The 25,000-nt window shown below is 46.9% G+C and overlaps 3 protein-coding genes across 6 annotated transcripts in view; 1 reads left to right on the forward strand and 2 right to left on the reverse strand.

The window, feature by feature from the left end:
* The window catches only part of iqch (IQ motif containing H), a 44,160-nt gene extending 32,891 nt beyond the window's left edge, over positions 1-11,269 (reverse strand). The window contains exons 1-10 of one of the 2 annotated variants that reach the window (XM_031564801.1): positions 11,190-11,269; positions 10,898-10,993; positions 10,576-10,698; positions 10,218-10,315; positions 10,048-10,123; positions 9,794-9,913; positions 5,609-5,726; positions 4,537-4,647; positions 3,427-3,605; positions 1-429 (exon numbers count right to left, since the gene is read on the reverse strand). The exon at positions 1-429 is cut by the window's left edge and continues 144 nt beyond it. In XM_031564801.1, coding sequence (XP_031420661.1) covers positions 1-429; positions 3,427-3,605; positions 4,537-4,647; positions 5,609-5,726; positions 9,794-9,913; positions 10,048-10,123; positions 10,218-10,315; positions 10,576-10,698; positions 10,898-10,948 — 1,305 coding nt within the window. In that variant the 5' untranslated portion in view covers positions 10,949-10,993; positions 11,190-11,269. Of the gene's footprint in view, positions 430-3,426; positions 3,606-4,536; positions 4,648-5,608; positions 5,727-9,793; positions 9,914-10,047; positions 10,124-10,217; positions 10,316-10,575; positions 10,699-10,897; positions 11,169-11,189 lie in introns of those variants that run through there. The other variant, XM_031564800.1, reaches the window with a different exon arrangement.
* Positions 11,192-16,562, forward strand: aagab (alpha and gamma adaptin binding protein). Of its 3 annotated transcripts, none has more exons than XM_031564804.1 (10): positions 11,192-11,543; positions 12,341-12,460; positions 12,563-12,724; positions 13,309-13,398; positions 13,602-13,688; positions 14,278-14,357; positions 14,638-14,737; positions 15,029-15,133; positions 15,727-15,785; positions 15,880-16,562. In XM_031564804.1, the coding sequence occupies exons 1-10, from the start codon at positions 11,450-11,452 to the stop codon at positions 15,955-15,957; spliced, it is 975 nt and encodes a 324-aa protein (XP_031420664.1). In that variant the 5' UTR covers positions 11,192-11,449; the 3' UTR covers positions 15,958-16,562. The 3 variants fall into 3 exon arrangements, with proteins under 3 accessions (XP_031420664.1, XP_031420663.1, XP_012674157.2); XM_031564803.2 differs by having other exon boundaries at positions 11,194-11,543; positions 12,341-12,531; positions 12,628-12,724; XM_012818703.3 differs by having other exon boundaries at positions 11,195-11,543; positions 12,341-12,531; positions 12,628-12,724; positions 15,736-15,785.
* A 93-nt stretch (positions 16,563-16,655) lies between these two features.
* smad3b (SMAD family member 3b) overlaps positions 16,656-25,000 on the reverse strand; it is a 30,312-nt gene continuing 21,967 nt past the window's right edge. Inside the window, exons 6-9 of the mRNA XM_031564802.2 lie at positions 23,851-24,063; positions 23,332-23,469; positions 22,742-22,886; positions 16,656-19,489 (exon numbers count right to left, since the gene is read on the reverse strand). Coding sequence (XP_031420662.1) covers positions 19,366-19,489; positions 22,742-22,886; positions 23,332-23,469; positions 23,851-24,063 — 620 coding nt within the window. The 3' untranslated portion in view covers positions 16,656-19,365. The remainder of the gene's footprint in view (positions 19,490-22,741; positions 22,887-23,331; positions 23,470-23,850; positions 24,064-25,000) is intronic.

Consider the following 25,000-nt stretch of genomic DNA (forward strand, 5'->3'; position numbering starts at 1 on the left):
GGAGCGATCTCGGTGGCGCCTCCAGCAGGCCTGGATGCGCACCGCCGCCGCCTCCCTGCCTCCCACGCCGCGGTAGCGCCGCCCGGGCCGCTCCACCACCTCCGACACCTCCTCGTGGTTCTCCAGCGTCAGGAGCAGGCGGCTCTCCAGGGCGCTGAGACGGCTGCCGTGCTTCCCGAGCCCGCCCACGCCGCCACCGTGACCCCTGACCTCCAGCGCGCCGCTCTGCACCAGCCCCACCAGCCGCTCCCCGCTGACCAGCGCCACGGGCACGGCGAAGCAGCGCAGCACGTGCTCCAGCCGGCGAAGCGCGTCCCGCAGCTCCCCGCCGCTCAGGCAGTAGTGTTGATGGAAGCGGCAGAAGTCCGGTGCCGATACGTCCGCCTGACCTTCCATGATCACCAAGGGGAACTTGCTCTTGGACGTGGCCTTGGGCACAGGAAGACAGAGAGGCAGAGACAAAGACATTCACAAGGTCTACTTCACACAGGCTGTGCACTTATACTGGACCAATCATAACAGACAAAGACATTCAAGAAGTCTACCTTACTTAGACTACAGTATACACTCATACTTCACTACTGATAAGAAACAAAGATATTCCCAAGGTCTACTTTCTTCAGGCTGTGAACCTACACTCCACCAATCATAACAGACAAAGACATTCAAGAGGTCCCTTACTAGTCAGAGGCAACAGATCTTCACTGATGCTTTACACCTCATGCTCAAATTAATAATGCGTATCTATAATGCGTATGTAGAGTTCAGAGTTAGCATCCGTACAGTAACCAATGGTTTCACATTGATTACCTACTATCTTTTTTTTTCTCACATTGATTACCTACTATCTTTTTTTTTAAGATTTGTTTTTGGGCTTTTTGCCTTTATTCAGATAGGACAGTGACGGTTTTGGACAGGAAATGAGATGGAGAGAAGAGGTGGGGAGTGGGATCGGGAAATGACAGCGGGTCGGATTCGAACCCGTGTCCCCGTGAGCATTCAAGCCCGTATATGGTCGTGGCTACTGCTTGCGCCACAGTGCCCCCCGACTACCTACTATCTTACTACTAAGTATCACCTATACAAATGTGAAAAGTCAGCATATTGATGGATGAACCAATCGAAAGAGGCGCTGCTTCTCCCACAGGTTCTCACCCCTCCCTCTGCTGCAGCTGCACCTCTCACGTTTAAAATAACACTTTCTAGCTTCCACACACACCGCCTGAGGTCACACACACCACACAGAAGGGTCCTCAGCCAGTAATGTGTGCATTAAGATGAAGATCAGGGTTCAGCCAGTACACTTCTGATGGACCACATTAGCACTAATGTCCACTGGTCACTGTTCTCCACGGCATCAGAGGTAATTTCCTCCAGGGTGAGCTCTCCTGCGTCCAGCATTTTATCCAGGGCTGTGACAGGATGACCAGGGCATTCCAATAGCCCTGGAGCTGCCTGTGACACTGAGGTCAAGGGTCGGAAACACCACTGGATAATGGACACACGAGCCATGCTTCAAACACACACCGTAGCCAAGCACGTGCTAATGTCTGGATAATGGACACGAGCCATGCTTCAAACACACGACGTAGCCAAGCACGTGCTAATGTTTCGGACTGCTGCCAAGCGAGTGTGTCGTACGTGCTGGCTGATGTTTGGACTGCTGGAGTGTGAAGGTGTATGCTGGATAGTTTGTGGGGGTGTTAGCATAAGGTGACCAGATTTCTGAGACAAAATCCGGGGACATTTTCAGTTCAGACACGTTAACACCTCCAAAACATGTCATGTTTTTGTCTTTATAATCGAAAAACGGGGACACTGACTGGGCCCTTATTCATAAAAGCAGTTCTTGTAAATCGCAAGGGGAATGTCAAACATAGAGTTTTCTTTCCAGCATAGAAAATGTTAAGGCCATTGAGGCAACTGAATGCATTGTATTCCTATATTCTGTGTGAAAATCAGTTGGAACTATGAACATACAGATCAGGCCCATAGACTTCATGATCTTTGGAATTGTTTTTAGGTATTACTATACCAAAAGTGATTTAAGAAACAAACAAACAAAAAGATTCAAAATACAATTTTAGTCAAAACTGTAATTAAATCCAAGCAATGTCAAGGTGAGGGAGGGAGATCTGAATAATCTAAAAAATAACAAGTTCTGTGACACACTACCAGTTGACATATTTGTTGATAAAGAATATGTGAAGTTAAGGTGAGAAAAAGACATTTCATTAGTGTCTTTTAAGAGACCACCACAAGAACACATGTTTTTTTGTGTTTGTTTTTAAGTAATGTAGGCCTACCATTATTCTAGGCTACCTGTAATTGTCTATCTATGTAGCCTAAGCACATGACTCATTTAAAGATTTTAGCACATTAAAACCCACTGCTTAAAATTGAACTGGTGAGACTGCTTCCACAGAACTATCAAAGTTCAAAGTACTTTATTGTCATTGTCACACAAACAAGCGGGAAGCGCAACTGGATGTACGGAAAGCGAGTTCAAGGAGTATTTTCTTGCTTTCAAGTGGTTTAATTTATTGACAAGTTGCCAACTACCTCTCAATAGTAACCCAGACTAATGAAACTGAAATGTCATAGTACTGTAGTTAGTATCACTGCTCATGTTAAAAAGTCAACAAAGTCAGTTAGGAAGTAGAGCTGTGGCTGACACCTGACCAACAGATAGCTGCTGCTAAACACTCACATTGTTGCAAATTGTAGATCATAGGCTACATGCATACATACATATAATCGCCTATCCCAATGCTATCCTTTCTTTCTTTCTTTCTTTTTTTAAATTTGTATCCCGGGTCTGTTGTTGGTCACAGTGAAAACCGGGGACATTTCCGGGGACAGCTCCAGCCGGGGACAGGCCACCAAAAACGGGGACTGTCCCCTGAAACCGGGGACGTCTGGTCACCTTATGTTAGCAACAGGGTACATGGAGGCTAGCTTTTGGAGTGCTAGCGTGAAAGTGTACTGACTGCTTTTTGGGGTTCAGGCAGGAAGGTATGTGCTGATTGGTTCTTGAGGTGCCACGGGAGAGGAGCACATGCACAGAGTATTGGGGCGCCCCAATAAGGTGTGTTCTTACTGACGTGGGGGGAACTAGCAGGCAGAGGTGTTCTGACTTTTTTTGGGGCGCCCCATAAGGTGTGTTCTTACTGGTGTGGGGGGGAACTAGCTAGCCTTTTGGGGTTTGCTACAGTGGAAATACTGCACCTGCAGTCAGGTTTTTGGGGTACAAGCTGGTAGGTGGGTTCTGATTGTTTTTTTGGGGTGCAACAGGGAACACGTACTGTATGCTGGCAGGTTATGTGGAGCTGCTTCAGACGTGCCCTGACTAAAGGAGTGTTATGTGCTGGCTGTTTGGGAGGAGCTACAGCAGTGTTTGTTTGGGGTTGTTTTTGGAGTTCCTACCGAAGAGGTGAGGGAGATGAGACGTGTTCCCCTGCGCGCCTCCAGACGCTTGTCGGACTTCTTGGAGGCCGTGGAGGTCGGGGGAGTAACAGCCATCTGCGCATGAGCCTCAGGTATGTCTTTATGCAGGGTCACGTCCTTCCGCAGTTTACACACCCTCTCTGAGCTGCCTATAGACACTGCAACACACACACACACACACACACACGTATACACACAAACACACACACACACACACACACGTATACACACAAACACACACACAGACACATGCACACATACACAGACACAGACACACGCACACACAGACACATGCACACAGACACATGCACACAGACACATGCACACACACAAACACACACACACACACACACACACACACACACACACACACACAGAAACATACAGTGTTGAGAGGTATCCTAGTCAGATATCTTGCATAACTCAAGTGATGTCTGGCTTAAGTCAACTCAACATTGGCAAATCTGTCTGATTAAATAGTCATGTAATCTGACACCTTCTCTGAATGTAGAGGACATTCATGGGTTTATTTCGGCTAAAGGAATTAATGAGGAAATGATAAAGGAACACCAAAGACAAGTGACTGGCGAGCCCTGCTATAGTTTCGGTGTGACACAGTGTGTGTGTTTAATGGCCTGTGTGTTGGTGTGGCAGAGTGTGTGTGTGTGTGTGTTTAATCGCCTGTGTGTTGTAGCAATCAGATCTGGACACAGGGCGTGAGTGGGCGGAGGCACGGGCCGTTGTAAGAGGGCTCTTGTGCCAAGTTGTCAGAAATCAGGCCGTTTTCCTTTCTTTCTGCTCACTCAAGCATTCTCACACTGCAGCGTGTCAGGAATCCATATTAGCCCGTGCTTAGGACTCTCCAGTGCATGGGAACACTGCGATGATGAATAATGACTAGATTTACTTTGTCTCTTGTAAACACACACACACACACACACACACACACACATAAAGACATAAACATTCACACATAAAAACACACACTGAGAGAGCATCAGAGTGAGCAGGACACTCTGTACCCCCCCCCCCCCCCCCCCAGCTGCTTGTGTGATTCATCTAAACAAAAGTAGACTTCGGGAGACGAACCCGTCCTGGGGAAACTGGCGTCTTCTCTCAGGTGGAGCTGGACAGCCTTGGGCAGAACTGGGGTCTCCGCTAGATCCAGGTCACAGGGTCTCTCCAGGAGACTAGCCAGTCCTGGGGGACACAACACAAACACTCTTACGGTTCAGATCCATTGCTTCACTTCACTCAGAGGGACTTACTGCGTAACTTGCAAGCAGTTACATTTCTGCACTTCTTTTTTTTTTTTTTTTTTTTCATTTTGTTATATTTCTTATGTAAAGTAGTATTTATTGTTACACCAGGTTCTATTGCTCGTAGCTTGACTATTCTCTCCCTGGTACGTCGCTTTTAACAAAAGCGTCTGCTAAATGACTAAATGTAAATGTAAATGTACTGTTCAGGGCCGTGTTACCCTGAAAGCAGCGTTGAGCCTCTTCAACCTCCGTGGTAATTACAGCAAGAGAGAAGAGTCGACATAATTTAACAATAGGAGTTGTTCAACAACACTTTTAAGAAACGCATCCCATGTTAGGTATACATTTGATCAGGGTCCTTTACAGTGTTGCCCTACCATTTGGGCTTCAGGAACAGAGGCTAGAGCAGTTGATAGAAAAAGGATGTTCCAAATGAAATGGTATTGTTTATAGATAATTAACAATGATAAAAGTGCTAAATCATTGAATTGTACAACACTGTGAAATTAAAGGTGCATTGTGTAAGATTTAGTGGCATCTAGTGGCAAGGTTGCAGATTGCAACCCTCTGAATACCCCTCCGTCACCCCTCCCTTTTCCAAGCATGTAGGATGACCTATGGTGCCATAGAAATGCAAAAGGCTGACTCTCTAGAGCCAGTGTTGAAGTTTGTCCATTCTGGGCTACTGTAGAAACATGGAGCAACATGGCTGACTCCTATGTAGATATGAAGGGGCTCTCATTCTAAGCTAACGAAAACACAACGATTCGTAATTACAGGTGATTATACACTAAAGAAAACATAATTATGAACACTATTTTCCATTTCTGCTTATAGATCTCCATAAACCCTACACACACTGTACCTTTAATGATGGGGGAGGATGGGAGTTGTCTTACCAGCCCTCATGTCCTCCTCAGAGAGTGGAGGCGCCAGGAAAAGGTTGCCCCGGCCTCCGCCCGGCACGATGGCTAACGCACCGACAGTGCGGCCAGTAACCGCCTTCTTCATGGGCCTCTAGCGTAAGGAACGAGAGTTTTGGTCAGCTGTGTGCAATCTAATCTTCACTGTCAGCCGACACATCGGACTTTAGTGCTGAGGCCCTGTAAGGCAAATGAATACATGTACGGTATGATTGAAATCACTTGGACTAAATGTTCACTAAATGCGAAAGGATGTACGCATTATGAAAAAGAACCTAGATTGAGCCCCCTGCTAGACGGAGCTACCAGAGACTGGGTACGGCACGCGGCCCTCTCCGCCCTACTGAGGCTGGAGTTAAAATCGCCCCAGTCCTCGCAGCCAAAGCCCAGCAAAGAGGAAATGAGCTCTATTTGAACAGCGTGTTCACAGGGTATGCTATTAGATGTGGGTCAGCGCCTCACAAGGTTTCCACTCAAAACAAAAACTTTGTTGGAAAAGGCTGGAGACCAGCATCCATTAATCAGGCCAGTGGCAGCTTGTAGATGTCAAGCAATATGAATCCTTTTCTCCCCCTCTTTCCAGGGTCTGTGAGCACTATGTTTGTGTGTGTGTGTGTGTGTGTGTGTGTGTGTGTGTGTGTGTGTGTGTGTGTGTGTGGGCATGTGTGTGAGTGTGTATGTCTCTGTGTGTCCGTGTCTGTGTGTGCAAGTGTGTGTTTGTTTGTGTGAGGGTGTATGTCTGTGTGTGTTTGTGTGTGTGTGTGTGTTTGTGTGTGTGTGTGTGTGTGTGTGTGTGTGTGTGTGTGTGTGTGTGTGTATAAGTCAGTGAGTGCATTCTTAGCTGCGTGCATAACACATAAACACCATTCTTGCTCATCTGTGTGTGTGTGTGTGTGAGTGTATACATTTGTTCGCAATATACTAAAATGTGTTTATCTGTGTGTGTGTGTTTGCATGTGTGTTTGCATGTGTGTGTGCATGCGTGTGTGTGTGTGTGTGTGTGTGTGTGTGTGTGTGTGTTTGTGTGTGTGTGTGTGTGTGTGTGTGTGTGTAAGGTAAGGGGTATGTTGTGTGATTACAACCAACAGATTTTCTGCATTCATTAGCGTGAGCTGGAGCCAAAGCGCTGCAGTTAATGACATTGTGAAGTAGCCAGCGAGCCCTTCCCTGCGGCAATCAATCACGAGCTGGCACAGCGCTCCGTGTGCTCCGAGTACACTTCAAAATAAACCGCTGTTGTCTTTTCCCACTCGTCCCTCCTCTCGTTCCCCCACATCCTACAGCTGTTTGAGATCCGCGGCGCTCTCATCTCACATGGGACCGATGTCCAAAAATGGCCTGAGTCGCTTGGGCGACCTCTCGGTGACCTCTCCGTGTTGCACATTCATTATCTCTATGGCATGCCGATGCGCTCCGCATCCCTCATTGAGAAAAATAAACTCACCCGGAGTTCTCCGGCTGAAAAGAAGACAGCTGCATGCCCGCTTAGTAACTGCAGTCACAGCACTCAGTAGCGATGGAGGCCATTTTACACTGACCACCATGACTTTAAGTGGGTTAAAACGTACAACGACGACGGTGATGGCAGCAGAAGCAGAGATCTGCTCACAGCTACAGCACAGCGTCCACCCCGAAGATCCATAAAGTCACCCAAAGGCAGGAGAGCGCTGTGTGTGTACCTTCAAACACTGAGTGAGAGGGTCAACTGGACTCGCACTGTGTGTGTACCTTCAAACACTGAGTGAGAGGGTCAACTGGACTCGCACTGTGTGTGTACCTTCAAACACTGAGTGAGAGGGTCAACTGGACTCGCACTGTGTGTGTACCTTCAAACACTGAGTGAGAGGGTCAACTGGACTCGCACTGTGTGTGTACCTTCAAACACTGAGCTAGAGGGTCAACAGGACTCGCCGGCCCACCTCTCCTCCATCTCCCTCTGGTCTGTTTATTCTCACACCACTGAGCACTGTGACAGGCTCCAGGTATCAGCACCATGGGGTACGGACAGCAGAGCCTCCACCCAGACCCCGGCCAAGCGGGAGCTGTTGTCCCAGCAGACAGCACCCACCCAGGCCCAGAGAGAGGAGAGAGGAGGAGGAGAGGAGGCCCTGCGCTGGGCTGCGCTGGGCTGCGGTGCGGCTGAGGAGAGGCGTGAGGTATGAGGGAGCCGGGCAGAGCCGGGCAGAATGCCAGCGGGCGCCAGTTGGGGAGGCTACGGCTGTCTTATCGGCATGCGGGAGCAGGTAGGCGCGGCCGTCCTGAGACAGCTGCAAGGCAGCAGCCCATACAACAGCCATCAGCCATCAGACCACACATACCTCCTCCTGGGAACAGGCAGGACGCGCCGCAATCTGCATCTGCCATTCCACTACACGTGAGAGAGAGAAAGAGAGAGAGAGACAGAAGGGTAAAGAGAGGGACAAGGAAAGGGAGAGAGAAAAGGAAGACAGGGAGTGACAGAAAGAAGTAAAGAAAAGGAGCGGGAGGGAGGGAGGATGAGAGCGTGAAAAGAGAGGAGACAGAGGGATGGGGAGAGAAAGGGAAAGACTGGGAGAGACAGACAGAGAAAGAGAGAGAGGGAGGGAGAGAAAGAGAGGTGGAGAGACAGAGAGGAGAGAGAGACAGAGTGAGATGGGGTGGGGGGAATAGAGAGTGAGAGAGTGAGAGAGTGATAAAGAAAGATGGGGCATAGAGAGCATAACAAAAGGGAGTGGACAAAAAAAAAAACGGATGCAAAAAAAAAGGAGCACACACCGGCATGCCAAAACAAATGGCGACCTTTCCAAAGATTAATTTGTTTACCAGACGAATGTTCTTGCTGTCAGCGCCAAAACCAGGTGACCTTCAGGTTCCATCTCCCATACGGACATGCCTTGACTAGAGTCATCTGTTAATACACACGTGTCCCATCACTCCTCTCCCGACTGTCAGCTGACATCTGCTGGGCTCGAGGCAAGTGACGGCCACAGATACAGTCCCTTCGCCAGCAGATAACTACTGACCATTCATTTCAATTAGCCAGCGGATCCTACCTGTCCTGATTTCTGAGCACATCTCTCGGGAGGGCAGCGGAGTTTATCCACACAGCTATTTATGGGCTGAATCAATATGCCTTCAAGAGACACTGAATCAATAGCATGCCATATACAATATTTTAGAGCGAAATTAAGTGACATTAAAAAAGATGTACTACAAATAATGACACAACCTCTCACCCCCACACACATACACACACACACACACACACACACACACACACACACACACACACACACACACACACACACACACACACACATACACTCTCATCCAACAGAACAACCTATTCCCGCTCTCCAGGAGAATAACTCTCAGCTTAATCATGGTGTTATTTTCTCAAAGTGACCCAATCTGGTACCATCAATCAAAACATACCTGCACTAGAGTTATTATAGTTCATGAAAACTAAGATTTAAACTAAAAATAGCTGTGAAAAATGTATATAAAATAAAAATGAATTAATTAAATAACTAAAATTGTATTAAATAAAAACTACAATGACCAATGGCACACAAACTAAAACAAAATAGAATTGCAGGTAAAATCAGATTCAATTTCGTTGTCCCCCTTGATTTGCACTGCGGTTGCTAGACCACTTTGTCCTATTGACTTCCTGAGAGACACTAGCCTCATAAAAAGGAGCTAGAATGATTTAAATAAATCATATTTGATGTCATGCATCCTTTCATCCTAGCTGTTTCATCTTCTATAAATCAAGGCTTTCTTCATAACACCTGAAAAACTAAAACGAAATAAAAACTAAACTAAAACTAGTCAGTTCCTCAAAATAAAATAAAAAACGACTTGTGCCTTCATAAAACAAACTAAACGTCTGAAATCAGAAACCAAACTGAAAGACTAAATAACAATAAAAACTAATGGCGATTTCAAAACTATAATAACTCTGATCTGCCCTTCTTTTTATCTAACATGTCAGCTCAATAAGGCCTGTTTGATGAGTGTCAATTTCAGTGTGAATGAAACACTATGTGCCCCCCCACACACACCTCCCCAATTTCCTTCTGTGAAGCATTATGTGTCCTCCTGGCATGAAATGCGGCGTATACATTTGTTTTGATTTGATTTGATTTGATTTGATTTGGTAACTGTAAAGTAACTGACTGTAGTGGCCGTCCTCTTGGGCAGCTCTGGAAACTGGACACCGTAGCTCTGGGACATCACGTCTCTGATCTTAGGATGGACAGGGTTGGAGACCAGCCGCAGCATGAAGGCTGTCTTGTGCTGAGAGGGAGTACAAAATGAGGAAGACCTCTGCTTAGGAATATCTCAGAAACAGTGATGGCTAAAGCAATAGAGGAGGCAGGATGGAGCCAAAATGGAGCCAGGATGGAGCTAAAATGAAGCCAGGATGTTACCTTCTGTCCAGGTGAGGGTCCGACATTTTGGCTTTTTTCATGACGCCTGCCTGGGAGACTCTCAAGTGGTGGTCGCCTGTGTAAGATTCAAACAGGTCTCATCTAGCATTCATTTATCTCTAAAATGATTGTGAAAGCACATATTATTAATTTGATTTGATTTATTATACCATTGTGGTATCTGCACAGTCTTAGTCTCTACATTCTCAATGCAAGGAAGAGTCAGAATGTGCTTATTCACAGATTTTAAATACTCTTCAGTATGCCTCTGAAAAGAAAAAAAGAAAGCAGTCGATCAGTATTCATATTCTGAATGGTTATTATATACAAATTAAAATACATTTTAAAATGAAAAGAAATGGAGAGTGACAACTGTTGTGGTTGATGGAGAACACAGTGACACACGTCTGACACACGGGTGAGGGCTTAGCGAAATAATTTACACTTACCCAGTAAATGGTAATGGAAGACATGGTAAACTTATGACATGAATGGGGTCTGGCTAATGTTGTAAAGATTCATTCTGACCTGTATTCCACATTCAGTTCTGTGAATGGCTGTCTCCAGAGCTCGGGTGTCCAAGGTCTCGCCTCCGTCTTGAAGAGTGACTCGATGTAGGCTCCGTTTCAGTTGTTTCAGGTCATCTTGCACCTGTACACCAAACACCCATACAAGACCACAAGTCAACCAACATGTACCCCTAAAACATGTTCTGTATGAGTTGAGAGAAAAAGATTACCCTATGTAACTTTATATCAGCTATCATTAACTGAATTTGTTTTCAGTTTGGTCACATACAGTGTTGATATTGATTTCTTAGCACAAAGTTAGAGACTTAGCAGGGTCTCACCTGAACTAAGACACGTCCAATTTCATCTCCTTTTTTGAGGATTTCCGCCATTCTTCATACAGATCGAATGGCTAAGAAACGTCAGTGTTCTTTAATCTGTTTCCATACAAACGCAGATAGGTAGGTCATACCTGCACCATGTGAATTTTAAAATACATCCAGCCTTGCAAACACCGACAGTACATGACCCCCAGCACCCTTAACAAATTCTTGGTTCGCCCTGACAACGGGGGCGTAACCATGACAACACGACGCGCTCTCTTAAAGTCCGTGCATGTGAAAGCAACCATACCTTATTGTTGTAAATATGAGTTGTTTTTCAGTGGATGTGTGGATTATCAATACTGATGTTGAAAATGGAAAGACAAATTGAGGGATTAAAACTTCCTCTGTCGCTCTGTTAACTGATTAACTGGCGCAAATCTGCTTCTGGAATGCAAAAGCAGGAAGTGATATTTAGGTCATAGTTGAAAGGTTTCAGAATTGAGTTGTTAGGCTAGGCTAGCTCAGCCAGTACTTCTGTGTCATTTTTGCAAAAGCGCTCATTTTAAAATGTCATCTGATGAAGATACGACAATGGATCCCGAGCCTTGCATTCTTATATCCAGCTGTGATCCTGGATTTAAGGAAGAAGAACTTATTAAACGTAAGTTTCATGGAAAATATTTAGGCTGACTTACTTGCTTGCTAGCTATCTAGCTATCTGTCTGGCTAGCAAGCTAGCTTATTACTGATTTGAAATAGATGTAAATAGTCTCTGGTAGGTGGGATTCTCAGGTATGCTAGCTATCATATTAGGTGGAATTCACAAAGCAAACCTTTTCTGAATATAGAAAGTTTTATTAACAAACATCAGTTATTAACAGAAATACAGTATTCTAGATACCGCTCCTACTAAGAAAGGTTAACGTTAGATGATGTTCGTAACCTGTCAACATTAGTCTGTTAATATGAAGAGCATGGATGTCGAAACACCCTAATGTGCTGTCGTCATCAGCCAGCAAGAGTACGAGTTTATGTGTTTATGTGTTATTTAACAATAAAGGTCCAAGAACGTTGGCGAGAGTTGTTGGGTTATGACAGTAAGCTTGGTGGCGATTTTTCTTTAGGTAGGTAGGTAGGTTTAGTTCATATGTGGTGAGAGCTTCATATTCCTCCATCACATTTAGTGTACGCACGCATTACATCTCTTTCAATATGAACTTAACTTCGTGTTTCGTCTGCACATTTTGAGTCGTAGTTGAACCTTGGCAAGTATTTAACAGATCAGGTGTTTATATGCACCAGCAGGCGGCAGTGTTGACCTAGTTATTTGAGTTTTCTTACAGTAGTATATCATGTATTGGCATTCCTTTGACAAACAAGTCAATACATTTAAATGCTTTCTTATATGTAGTTATGGCATATAGATGTGGAGTAATCCTGGTTTTATTGTCATCACAGAGATTCTTGGCACATCAACACTTCCTGAGCCCTCTAAGCAGGAAAACACAGTGATTTGGTACCCCTGGACCATCAGTAATAAGTACTACACAGCCGGTGTGAGCCTGTGCGTAGTGCCAAGTACGTTTCAGATGTGCTCAGAAGTTGCCCAGTCTATGCAGGCTTTCATTGTGTACTTCAACAGCACCGTAGTAAGTGTCTTATTCATTTTCCATTTCTTAGTTGTCAACAGGAAATTACATCACACCCATAACGCTAACTCTTTCTGGTCTCCTGGGATATTGCAGAAGGATGGTCTGAGCAGTGTGTCTTCTTGGTTACCTATAGTTGAGGACCTGGCTCCAGAGGTGCTCATCTTGGCTTGTGACCATGTCTGTGATGATGGTGAGTGCCCTATATGCACCTACTAAAAGCAAAGTCTGTGTGTGTGTGTGTGTGTGTGTGTGTGTGTGTGTGTGTGTGTGTGTGTGTGTGTGTGTGTGTGTGTGTGTGTGTGTGTGTGCGCATGTATGTGTGTGCGCGCATGTATGTGTGTGCGCGTGTATGTGTGTGAGTGTCAGTATATCATCTGTATGACTGTGACTGACCTCGCGTGTATTGGGGTATTACAGCTTATTTTGGTCCTGTGTGGAATGTTGAAATGGTTGCTTGCGTAATCTGAATTAGTCACAATGGTCTTATGATGTTTTGCTGTGAAGTCAGTAAGTTCCTTTTAGTCATCTCGTGCGCTGACCTAAGGTTGCTGTGGTTATTGAAGTGGTGGTAAGCGTGGTGAGCACTGTGGTTAAAAGCACATGACTAATGAAGGGATGACTAAGCCAGCTATTATCCGAGTATGCCTGACCCTGATGGTCAAGGGGTGTGTGTGTTTGTGTGTGTGTGTTTTTTTTTGTGCATTTGTGTGTGTGTGTGTGTGTGTGTGTGTGTGTGTGTGTGTGTCTGTGCTTGTGTGTGTGTGTGTGTCGCAGGAGTTGGCAGACAGGAGGCCCAGCAGTGGTGTCTAGCCCATGCGTTTGAGCTGGTGGAGCTCAGTCCTCAGGACCTTCCCGATGAAGATGGTGATTTATTCATTTTACTGTTATTTCACGTCAATCACTATGGCAACAGAAGTCTGTCATAGCCACTATTCTAATTATTATACCCAGCCATCATGCCCCGGTATTATACCCATCATGGCCCCTGTGAAGTGCCATACACATCCATCCATTCCTGCTTGTCCTGAGGTCAGACCCCTCCTGACTGTCTCTCTCTACTCCAACAGACGACTTCCCCGAGTCGACGGGGGTGAAAAGGATCGTGCAGGCGCTCAACGCCAACGTGTGGGCCAGCGCTGAGATGAAGGACGGAGGTGAGATGAGATGAGATGAGATGAGATGAGATGAGATGAGATGAGATGAGATGAGGTGAGGTGAGGTGAGGTGAGGTGAGGTGAGGTGAGGTGAGGTGAGGTGTCTCATTTATAGCGGGGTCACACTGATAATAGTGCTTTCTGTAGAGACCAGATTCACACTTCACCTCTTCATATGAAGCCCAGGCCGCCGCTGCCGTTACATTGAGTGTTCGTTTTATAATGACTGGAAGGAAGTGTGTAAGATGAATAGGTTGTTCTCTTGTAAGTACACAACACAAAATACATACTCAAAACCTGATCATTACTACAGGTGGGCACACATTTTTCATCAACTTTTAGAAAGCATTGAGTACAGTGTTAGTATTAATGGAGGCTGTAGTAGATTAGGTCATGCAGTGTATTAATGGAGGTTGTAGTACATTAGGTCATGAGTACAGTGTATCAGTGTATTAATGGAGGCTGTAGTACTTTAGGTCATGAGTACAGTGTATCAGTGTATTAATGGAGGCTGTAGTACTTTAGGTCATGCCACAAGCGGGTCTCGTTTGAGTTCATGCTCATGTGTGTTTGTTTGGCTTCCTCTCAGATCACAATCAGGGCTTCGGTCTGATGAGCAGCCTGGTGGCTGCCAGACATAACAACCCCCGCCCCAGCCAGGATACACAGGTGAGTGTGTGAGTGTGTGTGTGTGAGTGTGTGTGTGTGTGTGAGTGTGTGTGTGGGTGCGTGTGCGTGTGAGTGAGTGATGCATATGTGTATGAGAGGAGATGTTTACATTGTGATATTGTAGATTGTTATTTGAAAGACAGTTGCCATACTGATAGTGTGTGTGTGTGAGAGAGAGCGCAAGGAGACATTTCCATTGTGTCATAATATATTCCGTTAAGCCAGTTCTCATACTGATCTTGAAAGTGTGTGTGTGTGTGTGTGTGTGCGTGCTGGTCAGTCGTCAGGCTCCCCTATAGAGATTGCAGAGGAGAGCCCAGCAGAGCAGAGGACAGTCAGGACTGAGGGTGACGGCGCCCCGCAGGGGGCAAACATCATGGGTAAGGCCCATACACACACACACACACACACTCTCAGTGCCTATGTCTACTGTCTGTGTGTCTAACATGGGTAAGGCCAAACCACACTGGACCACTGCAGTGCCTATGTCTACTGTCTGTCTGTGTGTCTGACATGGCTGTGTGCTGGGGAGGGACTGGCTGTAGGGTGGCTTGACAGGAGCTCAGTAGACAGGCAGGCTTCTTCAAACACGCCGGATAGTTTCTGACTCCATTTCTATCTGTCCTGATGCCTCTGTGTGTTTGTTTGTTTGTTTGTTTGTTTGTGTTCAGATCCGATGACCGACATGGACATCCAGGAGCTGGCCACCCTCACAGCAGGGGACGCCGACGTGGAGAACTTTGAGCGTCTCTTCACCAAACTCAAAGAGATGAAAGGTAGTTGCTGATGGATTCACACACACACACACATACACACACACACACACACACACACACACTCTCACTCACTCAAAGGCATGGTGTGGGAATCCTGCGCGGTGGTGGCATGGCCCTTCACGCCGCCCTTGTGGGTGTCAGCCCATTACTGGTGCCCCCAGTGGGCTCTGCGTGAGCGGAGTGTGATTGGCTTTTAAGGAGGCAACACTTGCCCGCGCGGCGGCTGTTAATGCCCAAGGCACATGTGCGGTGGCATAACACCACATTGGCACCGCATGATTCATGCCCTCATGCCCCTGTGTTCACAGGCTATTTTTGCCCCCACATCTAGTCTCGTTTACATGCTGCAGGGACCAGGAGGAGCCCCCAGGTCTCAAGAAGGGGCTTTTTTTATTGGTCAGCAGGTGGCTCCAGGTCTCAAGAAGGGGCTTTTTTGTATTGGTCAGCAGGTGGCTCCAGGTCTCAAGAAGGTGCTTTTGTATTGGCCAGCAGGTGGCTCCAGGTCTCAAGAAGGGGCTTTTTTTATTGGTCAGCAGGTGGCTTTCACTATCTACTCCACTTAACTCTCTCGCTCTGTCTGTCTCTGTTTTTTGATCGGACAGATAAAGCATCCTCACTACCGCACGAGCAGAGGAAAGTCCACGCAGAAAAGGTATGCGGGCATGAACCTGTGATGTGTGGGTGTTAGAGTGAATGAGAGAAACACCTGTTCCCCCCTATGACAGGTGACCTTTTTGTTCCTCTAGGTGGCCAAAGCGTTCTGGATGGCGATTGGTGGAGACCAGGACGAGATTGACGGCCTGTCCTCGGGAGAAGAGAGCTAACTCCTGCCGCCATGATACCCACTTCCCTACTGCCCGGGTACATACCCCCCCCCCCCCCTCTGCCCTCACCTCCCCAGCACAGGGGCAGCCCAGGGCCCGGCCCGGCCCAGGGGGGTGTTGAGAGTGGAGACTGGACTGAAGGCAGAGCTTTAGAGGGGGAGAAGAGGAGAGGAGAAAAAGGAGACAGTGGGCCTCATCGTGACATTTTAAAAGAAGACATTTACTTATCACTAAGCCCTCCATTAACCCCGTCGCGCCCCTGATTCTAAACGTGTCAATTATGCCGTGCAAGGTCCAGCTAGAGCTGTGAGCCTGTGAGAACTCCACGGAGGTGAGGGTAAGGGTGAGGGTGAGCCGCTGCCCAGTGCCACCATATCTGGCTTCCTGAAGAGGGCACAGAGTGCAGCTCAGAATGAGTCTGGAGTCTCTTTCAAATCATGACAGACTCCAGACTCAAATTGAGCATCGCTGACTTTTTGGAGTGGTGTGTTTCTTGTCCCTAAGGTGTGTGTGTTACTGAAGTACGTTAATCAGACATTATTCGGAAAGGGGTAGAACATGACCTCTTGACCATGTTGTAATAAAATATATTTGTCGATCCATAATATCTATCCAGACTTGATTTGCCCTTAAGTTTATATTAGGTGAATAAGAGTTTCAAATTTGCTTTATATCTACAAGGATGACAAAGCAAGATGGAAGTTTAATATACATGTTTTATTATTACAAGTTCTTGGATAACAAAACAGAAATGGATACAATGCAGTAGCTTAAAACGACTAAAGCAAAGAGGGAAAAGAAGATCATGTACAGGGGCAGAAACGGCAAGAGAATCCACTAAAGGAGAGCGCTGAGCTCCGGTAAGACAGAATGAAGGTAAAGGTAAGTACTTAGACATCGAAGCAGAAGACCAGAAATACCTCAGAAGTCTTTTTTTTCCCAATCTCACCAAGTCCACTGAAACCAAGTAGTATTCCACAGACCAAAGCAGAAGCCATCCAGCCCGGTGTCATGGTGACGACTAGTGTAACATTGCGTTGCCATGGAGATGTAAAACAGCCACACACACACACACACACACAAAAAAAAAAAAGAAGGTCACAGCTCCTTTAGCATCGATTTCACTAGATGCAAACACAACAAGCCTGTTGTTGCCACGGTGCATAGGGGTCAGGGGTGAGAGGTCACCATAGATAGTCACATGGGGGTGTGCGCAGCCATACGTGAAGCTAAAGGAACGTGCGAGTGTCTGTGCCTGGGGAGGGTGAAGGTACAGTGCCATACCCTCCATGCCTCTGGAGCTTCAGCTCAAGTCCTCCGGCAGATGCTGGGCTCTCTACTTAGTGTCGAGAAGAACAGCCACAGATGGTTTTCTTTTTTGAATTATCATAATAATCATCAAAGACAAAACAGATCCAGTTAAGGTAAGCCTGATATTCTATCAAAGTGTAAGACAAATGCCCATGTGAACTCCAGGGCCTGGCTCATTAGAAACCAGTCAGTCAGTCAGTCAGTCGGTCGGTCGGGCGGGCGCGTTCACTGCAGGGGGTGAGGCCCATGAAGAGTGCCCCCTACCCTCTGTATAAAAACACAAGCCACGTGTCAAGAGCTGCCAGCAGTACTCGCTCTACATTTTCTATTAGGTTTTAAAATTCACTTTTTTATTCTTTGCACAAAAACAACTGGTAGTAAAATAGAACAGATATATGAGATTGTGCACGGAAAAATATGCACACGCGCAACTTTCTTTTCAGTTTAAATATCTTGAGAACAGGAGGTGATGGTCCTGAGAAGTATCCCTTTGACGTGCTTGTGTGAGACATGGACGTGACGGTGACAAGAAAAAGGCCAGACTTCGATATCTGCAGTGGGGGGGTGGGTGGTTATGGGTAAGTTGGCGAAGAACTGCTCTAAAAACACGCTTCTCGCCTCAAAAGAAACGTAAGCGCTCACTGCTTCTTCCGAGTGAGTGAGTGGGTGGGTGGGTGTCACAAGTTTGCCTTGAGTTCTACAGTCTCCTGAGACACTCGACCTTTGCCCTCTCCTGGCCAAAGAGTTAAAAATGTAGAAACACACTTTACAGTATATACTCATTTATGTACAACCACTGATGAGGGGTGACAGTTTATACCAATACCATTCCTGTATTCCCCTCTGGGCATTTGTCTGAAAATAATCATTATTACAAAATCTCCAAAATCAACTGTGCTCAAATAACAGTATTTTGAATGTGATGGAAAGAAAGGAAATGGCACAACTACAATGATGTCATTTACAAAAAGAAATCAAAATCCAAAACATGACTTCTTAGAAGTACTACTTCACAGAGTAGTAAGGACAAGTGCTTTTAAAAATAAAAATAGAGTTTTGTGCTACTTTAGCCAAAAAGTACCTTAAATATGATTGATCTTGATGGATGTGCTCTGGTTCATGATCTCATCAAGTGAGAAAGCTTCCCAGCTAATCTAACAGCTTAGCATTCAACATGAACACATAAACTTGTAGCTAAAAAAAAAAAAAAAAATTAAAAACCAAAACACGGTTCTCACATTCCCCACAAACTTGAGGACAGTTCTCTTCAGCCATGCAGAAGATGGCCACGCTGGTTGCCATGGTGACGAGGGGTCAGAGGTCATGCCCGCCCAAGACCACAGCCTCAGACACGGCCCTGCACGCCGCCGCCGCCGGTCATCCAGTTCAACAGATACATACTCATACAGTTCTTGGAGCTTTGCCATTAAAAGACGACCATGAGCAACAAAAAAGCCTAGACGTTCTTGTTTTCCTGAAGCAGTCCACGTGATGAGTACTCCATGAACACACACACACACACACACACACATATATATATATATATATATATATATATGTATATATACACACCAATGAGGTGATCGGCCATGTTCCTATTGCTATTGCTCTCATGCATCAGTGGCTGTCACCACATGCAAAATGGACAGAAGCCCCACTGCCGCCGTTTCAGACACGGCAAAGTGGACACGCGGCGCGGCACGGCACGGCACGGCACGGCGCCAGAGCCGCCAACACCACCAGCTGTCCAGAAAAAAGTGCTTCTTAAATGTGTGAACTGAAATGCAACAACCAGTGAGAGTAGTGGACTGCTCTCCTGTAGAGAGGCTGGATCACTGTCTGATGTTCTAGGATCTCCTCAGCCACAGTCGTTCGTGTGTGTGTGTGTGTGTGTGTGTGTGTGTGTGTGTGTGTGTGTGTGTGTGTGTGTGTGTGTGTGTGTGTGTGTGTGTGTGTGTGTGTACGTGTTGGAGTTGGGTGAGGTATGGGGGGGGGGGGGTGCTCCTGTATGCCATCTTGCTGGGTGAGGATGAGGGGGGTGCGAAGTGTGGTTGGTTGCCAGGATGTTGTGTTGGTTGTCAGGGTGACAGACTCTGTCTAGGACACGCTGGAGCAACGGATGGTGGGGGAGCCCATCTGGGTGAGGACCTTATCCAACCACTGCAGCGGCCCGTTCAGGTGCAGCTCGATCCAGCAGGGGGTGCTAGTCACCGTCTGGCGTCTGGGGAAGAGAGAGAGAGAGAGAGAGACAGAGAGAGAGAGGTAGAGGTAGAGGTAGAGAGAGAGAGAGAGGTAGAGAGAGAGAGAGAGGTAGATAGAGATGTAAAGATGTAGAGAGAGAGCGAGAGAAAGAAAGAAAGAAAGAAAGAAAGAGAGGTAGAGAGAGCGGCGTGTTAGATCACATACACACAACTTAAGAAGAGATGTGTTGGCATCATAGGCCCGGCTACCACAGATGTACTCTGTGTCTTTGAAAAGCAGTCCTGGAACAGTGAACACACGCATGAACCCGACACACATGCAAGTGACAGTCTGCCCATCAAACTAAGTGTGTGTTGTGAGTGGTGTCTGTGGGTGTGGGTACATGACTGTACATGTCGAGGTGCCTCTTAGGTCACCGGTGGGGTGGGGTTGGGGGGGGGGGGGGGGGGGGGGGGGGGGGGGGATTATATATATAGCCTCCCCATTTGTCCCCATCGTCTCCAGTGGACTTCTATCTGAAATGCAACCAGCTGCAGTCCTGGTGGGAATCCCCTTCTCTCTCCACCCCCCCACCGCCGATCACCTCCTACATAGATTTACCCCCCACCCCCTGCATTCCTCCTGCATTACACACACACTCCGACCATCTCACACTCTTCCCTCCTGCCTGCCTCTCAACCCACTGCGCTACCAAAGTCTCTTCATCTCTCACACTCTCAATCTCCCTTAGTCTCCCCCCAACTCTCTCTCTACCACTCACACTCACACTCACACTCACACTCACACTCACACTCACACTCACACTCACACTCACACTCACACTCACACTCTCACTCTCACTCACTCACTCACTCACTCACTCACTCACTCACTCACTCACTCACTCACTCACTCACTCACTCACTCACTCACTCCCTCTCTCTCCCTCTCCCTCTCTTCCCCTCTCTCTCTACCTCTCTCTCTAAACTTTCTCTCCATCTGTCTGTTTCTCTCTCCTTTGTTCCCCACCCTGACCCAGTGCCACAGCGGCGCCTGAGACGCTCTTGATAAGTGAGCCAAGGCTCCTCTCTTCATTAGAGCGGCTCGAGGCTCAGCGGAGGCCTCTTCAGCGCCGAGAGCCGTCAGTGAGCTCACAGCCCCGCTCCCGTCTCCATCTCCGTCTCCAGCCAGACGGTTGCCATGGCAGTCAGAGCTCCGAGTGGAAGCGTTCCTCCGGAGTGAGGACATGGAGCGCAGAGGAAAGGAGCAGCAAAACAAAAAAATAACAACAGCAAAAACACCCACAACAACAAAAAAAAACAACATCCCAACTTTCCATGCGAGATGAGATGATGACGAGAGCAGGAGAGGAAGACATTAAGGGAGGGTGGAATGTTTACCCAGAGGAAGGAAAGGGGGAAAAAAGAATTAAGGGGCAAAAGATGAAATGATTGTTTCTCTTATCAGATGAAAGAGAAGATTTTCCCAAAGAAAGCTTCTCTATGATCTTAACACCACAGAATAGCCGAAGATACGTAACGTAAAGTCAACGATTTAACACCTGTCTAGACTTCATATAGATGTGTGTGTGTGTGTGTGTGTGTGTGTGTGTGTGTGTGTGTGTGTGTGTGTGTGTGTGTGTGTGTGTGTGTGTGTGAGGATATGAGTGTGAGTGTGTGTGTGTGTGTGTGTGTGTGTGTGTATAATTCCATGTTCTAGTAATCTGATAAATGGCTTAGTCACTGGTGTTTGGCTTACGAACTTCCACTTTTAAATCTCCCTTAGAAACTCCACGGCCAACAATGTTGGTTGCCTGTGGCAACAGTCAGATACTCAGTTATTTATGAACTCAAAGTCTGGGTTGACCAATCAGCATGGAGTATTCGTCAAGGCCGTGTAAGTCGATGTTGTGGTTCAGTTGATGGACTGGTGACTTACGCCCACCACACACAAACACAAACACACACACACACACACACAGACACAGACACTTTGAAGTGGGATCACGTGTAAGGACTGGAGCACAGGTCTTAAACACACATCAGTGATCTCGCTGAGAGGGGCAGGTATAGAGAAAGGGAAAAAGAGCGATGAGAGGATGGAATGAGTTAGATGGATGAGAGAGATGGGATGAGAGTAATGGAATGAGAAAAGGAGGGAAATGAAACAAAAATAGGAAAGGAAGAGAACATCTGAGTTGTCTTCTTATCCCAGCATGACGATATCTATGGAGTACTCTAATCATGCAATCAAGAAGAACTCCCTAGACCTGTGTGTGTGTGTGTGTGTGTGTGTGTGTGTGTGTTCACAGGTCGGGGTCGGGGGGTGTGGTTATAACATGCATGTGTTTGGGAACTTAAAGGTTTAGTGTGTGTTTGTAATGAGCTTGCTTTGTTCTGTGTGTGCGTGTGTGTTCCCAGGCCGAGTCAGTGCAAGACCATCCATTTGGCAGGCCCTGCTTTTTCTTAAGACTGATGTGTTCACAAGCCAAAACCCATCATCCCAGCAGGATTACTTCACACAGCAAAGATGAGAGAGAACATTCATCTTATCATCTGTGTGTGTGTGTGTGTGTGTGTGTGTGTGTGTGTGTGTGTCTCCCTATGAAATCACACCACTAACATTTGTCATGATGAATACTCCTACAGAGATCTGGACAGTGGAGGACACAATGTAACAACAAACCCAATGAGTCAAAATGTGTGTGTGTGTGTGTGTGTGTGTGTGTGTGTGTGTGTGTGTGTGTGTGTGTGTGTGTGTGTGTGTCAGAGACAGATTGTGTGGGGGTTCTTGGTTTTGCATTAGCAAGACTAGGATGCACATTGCTTTAAGGACCTGTGATACTGAGGAACGGAGGTTTTTGTTAGCGTGAGGTTTCTGTGGTATCTAGGCTGGTTTGGGTTAGCTTGAGGTTTATGTGGTGTATGGGCTAGTTTGGGTTTGTGTGTGTGTGTGTGTGTGTGTGTGTGTGTGTGTGTGTGTGTGTGTGTGTATGGCGTACACCTGTAGCCTGTGTTAAGGGTCTGAGCTGGACGGACGGGTGTTGGTTGGTGAGTGGAGGATCTCTGTGCTATCTGACTGTGTGTGTTAGTGAGGTATATCTGGTCTAACCTGTACTCTACGTGAAGCGTCTGAAGGGACTAGTTTGGATTAGTGAGGTGTGGCATCTCCCGTGTGTGTGTGTGTGTGTGTGTGTGTGTGTGTGTGTGTGTGTGTGTGTGTGTGTGTGTGTGTGTGTGTGTGTGTGTGTGTGTGTGTGTGTGTGTGTGTGTGTGGTCCCTCTGTATCTCACCTGTACTCTGCGCCCCAGCCCTTGACGAAGCTCATCCGTATGGTGCACATGCGGGTCAGCTGGTACACGGCCTCAAAGCCCTGGTTCACCGACTGGGCCAACAGCGCCGCAAACTCCTGGTTGTTGAAGATCTTCAGGTTACAACCTGCGGAGGACGGACACACACACACACACACACACACACACACACACACACACACGTTAACATACCAATAGACCCTTCAATTGAAGCGAACCAACATGCATTTCTAATAGACGCTCCATATATCTGGAGAGGTTTGGAGAACACTGAGACACTGAGGCTGTCTAAATAAAATGTCAGTGTCAGCAGGATTTGGTCATAGCCTGGGAGGAAACCGAGAGTGAGAATGGTAGAGATAAGTAGTTGGATCAGTGTGTGTGTGTGTGTGTGTGTGTGTGTGTGTGTGTGTGTGTGTGTGCATGAGCGTGTGAGGAGGTATTTGTGCGTGTGTGTGCGTGTGAGTGTGAGTGTAGAAGTGTGTGGGTAGGAGTGTGTGCGTAGGAGTGTGTGCGTAGGAGTGTGTGTGTTTGTGTAGTTGTGTAAATGTGTGTGTGTAGTTGTATCTCACCTGGTGGGATCTTGCACACTGTAGCTGGGTGCCAGCCGTAGCGCTGGTTGCAGTTCGGGCTCTGGACAAAGATGGCGCTGTCACTGAGGCACTCTGCAAACACCTCTCCTCCGATGTAGTACAACCGCACCCCCCGGCCTGGGCGCACACACACACACACACACACACACACACACACACACACACACACACACACACACACACACACACACACACACACACACACACACACACACACAAAACACAAGCTTATTACAAGCAAGCTTATTACAAACACACACCCCAACTTGTAACACACACTAAACCTTTTAAGTTCCCAAACACATGCATATTGTAACCACACCCCCGACCCCAACCTGTGAACGAACACACACACACACACACGTTAAGATGCATGCAAGCATAACCTAGAGAAGACCAGATCTTTTTTTTCCCCTTTTGTGACTGCAGAGCATCGATCTTTGGACAGATACTAAAGATGACGGCACTGATCTGGACGGACGGGTCGGAGCGGCGTACCAATATGGCGTCGCGTGAGCTCCACGGCGGCGTTGCGGTTGACGTTGGACAGCAGGCCCAGGCAGAAGCGCTCGGCGTTGGACGGGTCGGTGAAGCCGTCGACCGTCAGCGAGGGCTGCGAGGCGTGGAAAGTCTCGCCCACGCGCTGGTTCAGCTCGTAGTAGGAGATGGAGCACCAGAACGCAGACTCACAGTACGTCACCGGCTGCAGGTCTGATAGGACACACACACACACACACACACACACACACACAGACACACACACAGACACACACAGACACACACAGAGGGAGTACGTCAGTACGTGTCTCTACACGCGTAGACATATATGTTGATCGGTATGCACATACATAGATCTGTACTTAAATATGCATCACTACAACATGTTTTTCTGTTCCTAGTCTACTAACCCCTGTTACAGTAACCCTAAGAGATAACTGTAACTCAGCTGTTCTCTATGTATCATGTGTATACCATATGTTTGTATGTATTATGAACATCTCCCACATGTATGCTGTGTACATTTACTCCATGTATGCTATGTACATTTAGCCCATGTATGCTATGTACATTTAGCCCATGTATGCTGTGTACATTTAGCCCATGTATGCTATGTACATTTAGCCCATGTATGCTGTGTACATTTAGCCCATGTATGCTGTGTATATTTAGCCCATGTATGCTGTGTACATTTACCACTTGTTGTTTCCCCTCCCCTTCTGCCACATGACCACCCTGCCTTTCTATCAGAGGCAGAGGCAACAACTTAAGGAGGACACAGCGTCCTCATTTCATTGATGGGCAACGGGCAAAGCAAGTCCCACATGAACTAAAGCTATCGTGAGGTGTGAGGCGTGTGGCGTGTGGCGTGTGGGAGCACTGCGCTGACTAACCCATGTTTGCACTTACGATCTCGCACACTGTATTAAATTAGCAAAATAATTTTGCCAAGTTATTAAATTAGCTTTAGGTCAAACAAGCGACGGACTTTGCCCATTGCTCCTTTCTTTGCTCATCACTTGTTTACCGTCAATGAAATCAGGGCTCACAGGAAAAGGGTATTAGACGAAAACAAAAAGACACGAGATGACTGTGTGTGTGTGTGTGTGTGTGTGTGTGTGTGTGTGTGTGTGTGTGTGTGTGTGTGTGT

Source organism: Clupea harengus, chromosome 3, assembly GCF_900700415.2.
Source record: "Clupea harengus chromosome 3, Ch_v2.0.2, whole genome shotgun sequence".
Classification (NCBI taxonomy): domain Eukaryota; kingdom Metazoa; phylum Chordata; class Actinopteri; order Clupeiformes; family Clupeidae; genus Clupea; species Clupea harengus.

Excerpts from the sequence above, each read along its gene's own strand:
- aagab (XM_031564803.2), top strand. The coding sequence starts at position 11,450 with ATGTCATCTGATGAAGATACGACAATGGATCCCGAGCCTTGCATTCTT. Across the intron at positions 13,689-14,277 it reads CGCTGAGATGAAGGACGGAG|ATCACAATCAGGGCTTCGGT; the intron begins GTGAGATGAGAT and ends GCTTCCTCTCAG. Across the intron at positions 14,738-15,028 it reads GCAGGGGGCAAACATCATGG|ATCCGATGACCGACATGGAC; the intron begins GTAAGGCCCATA and ends GTTTGTGTTCAG.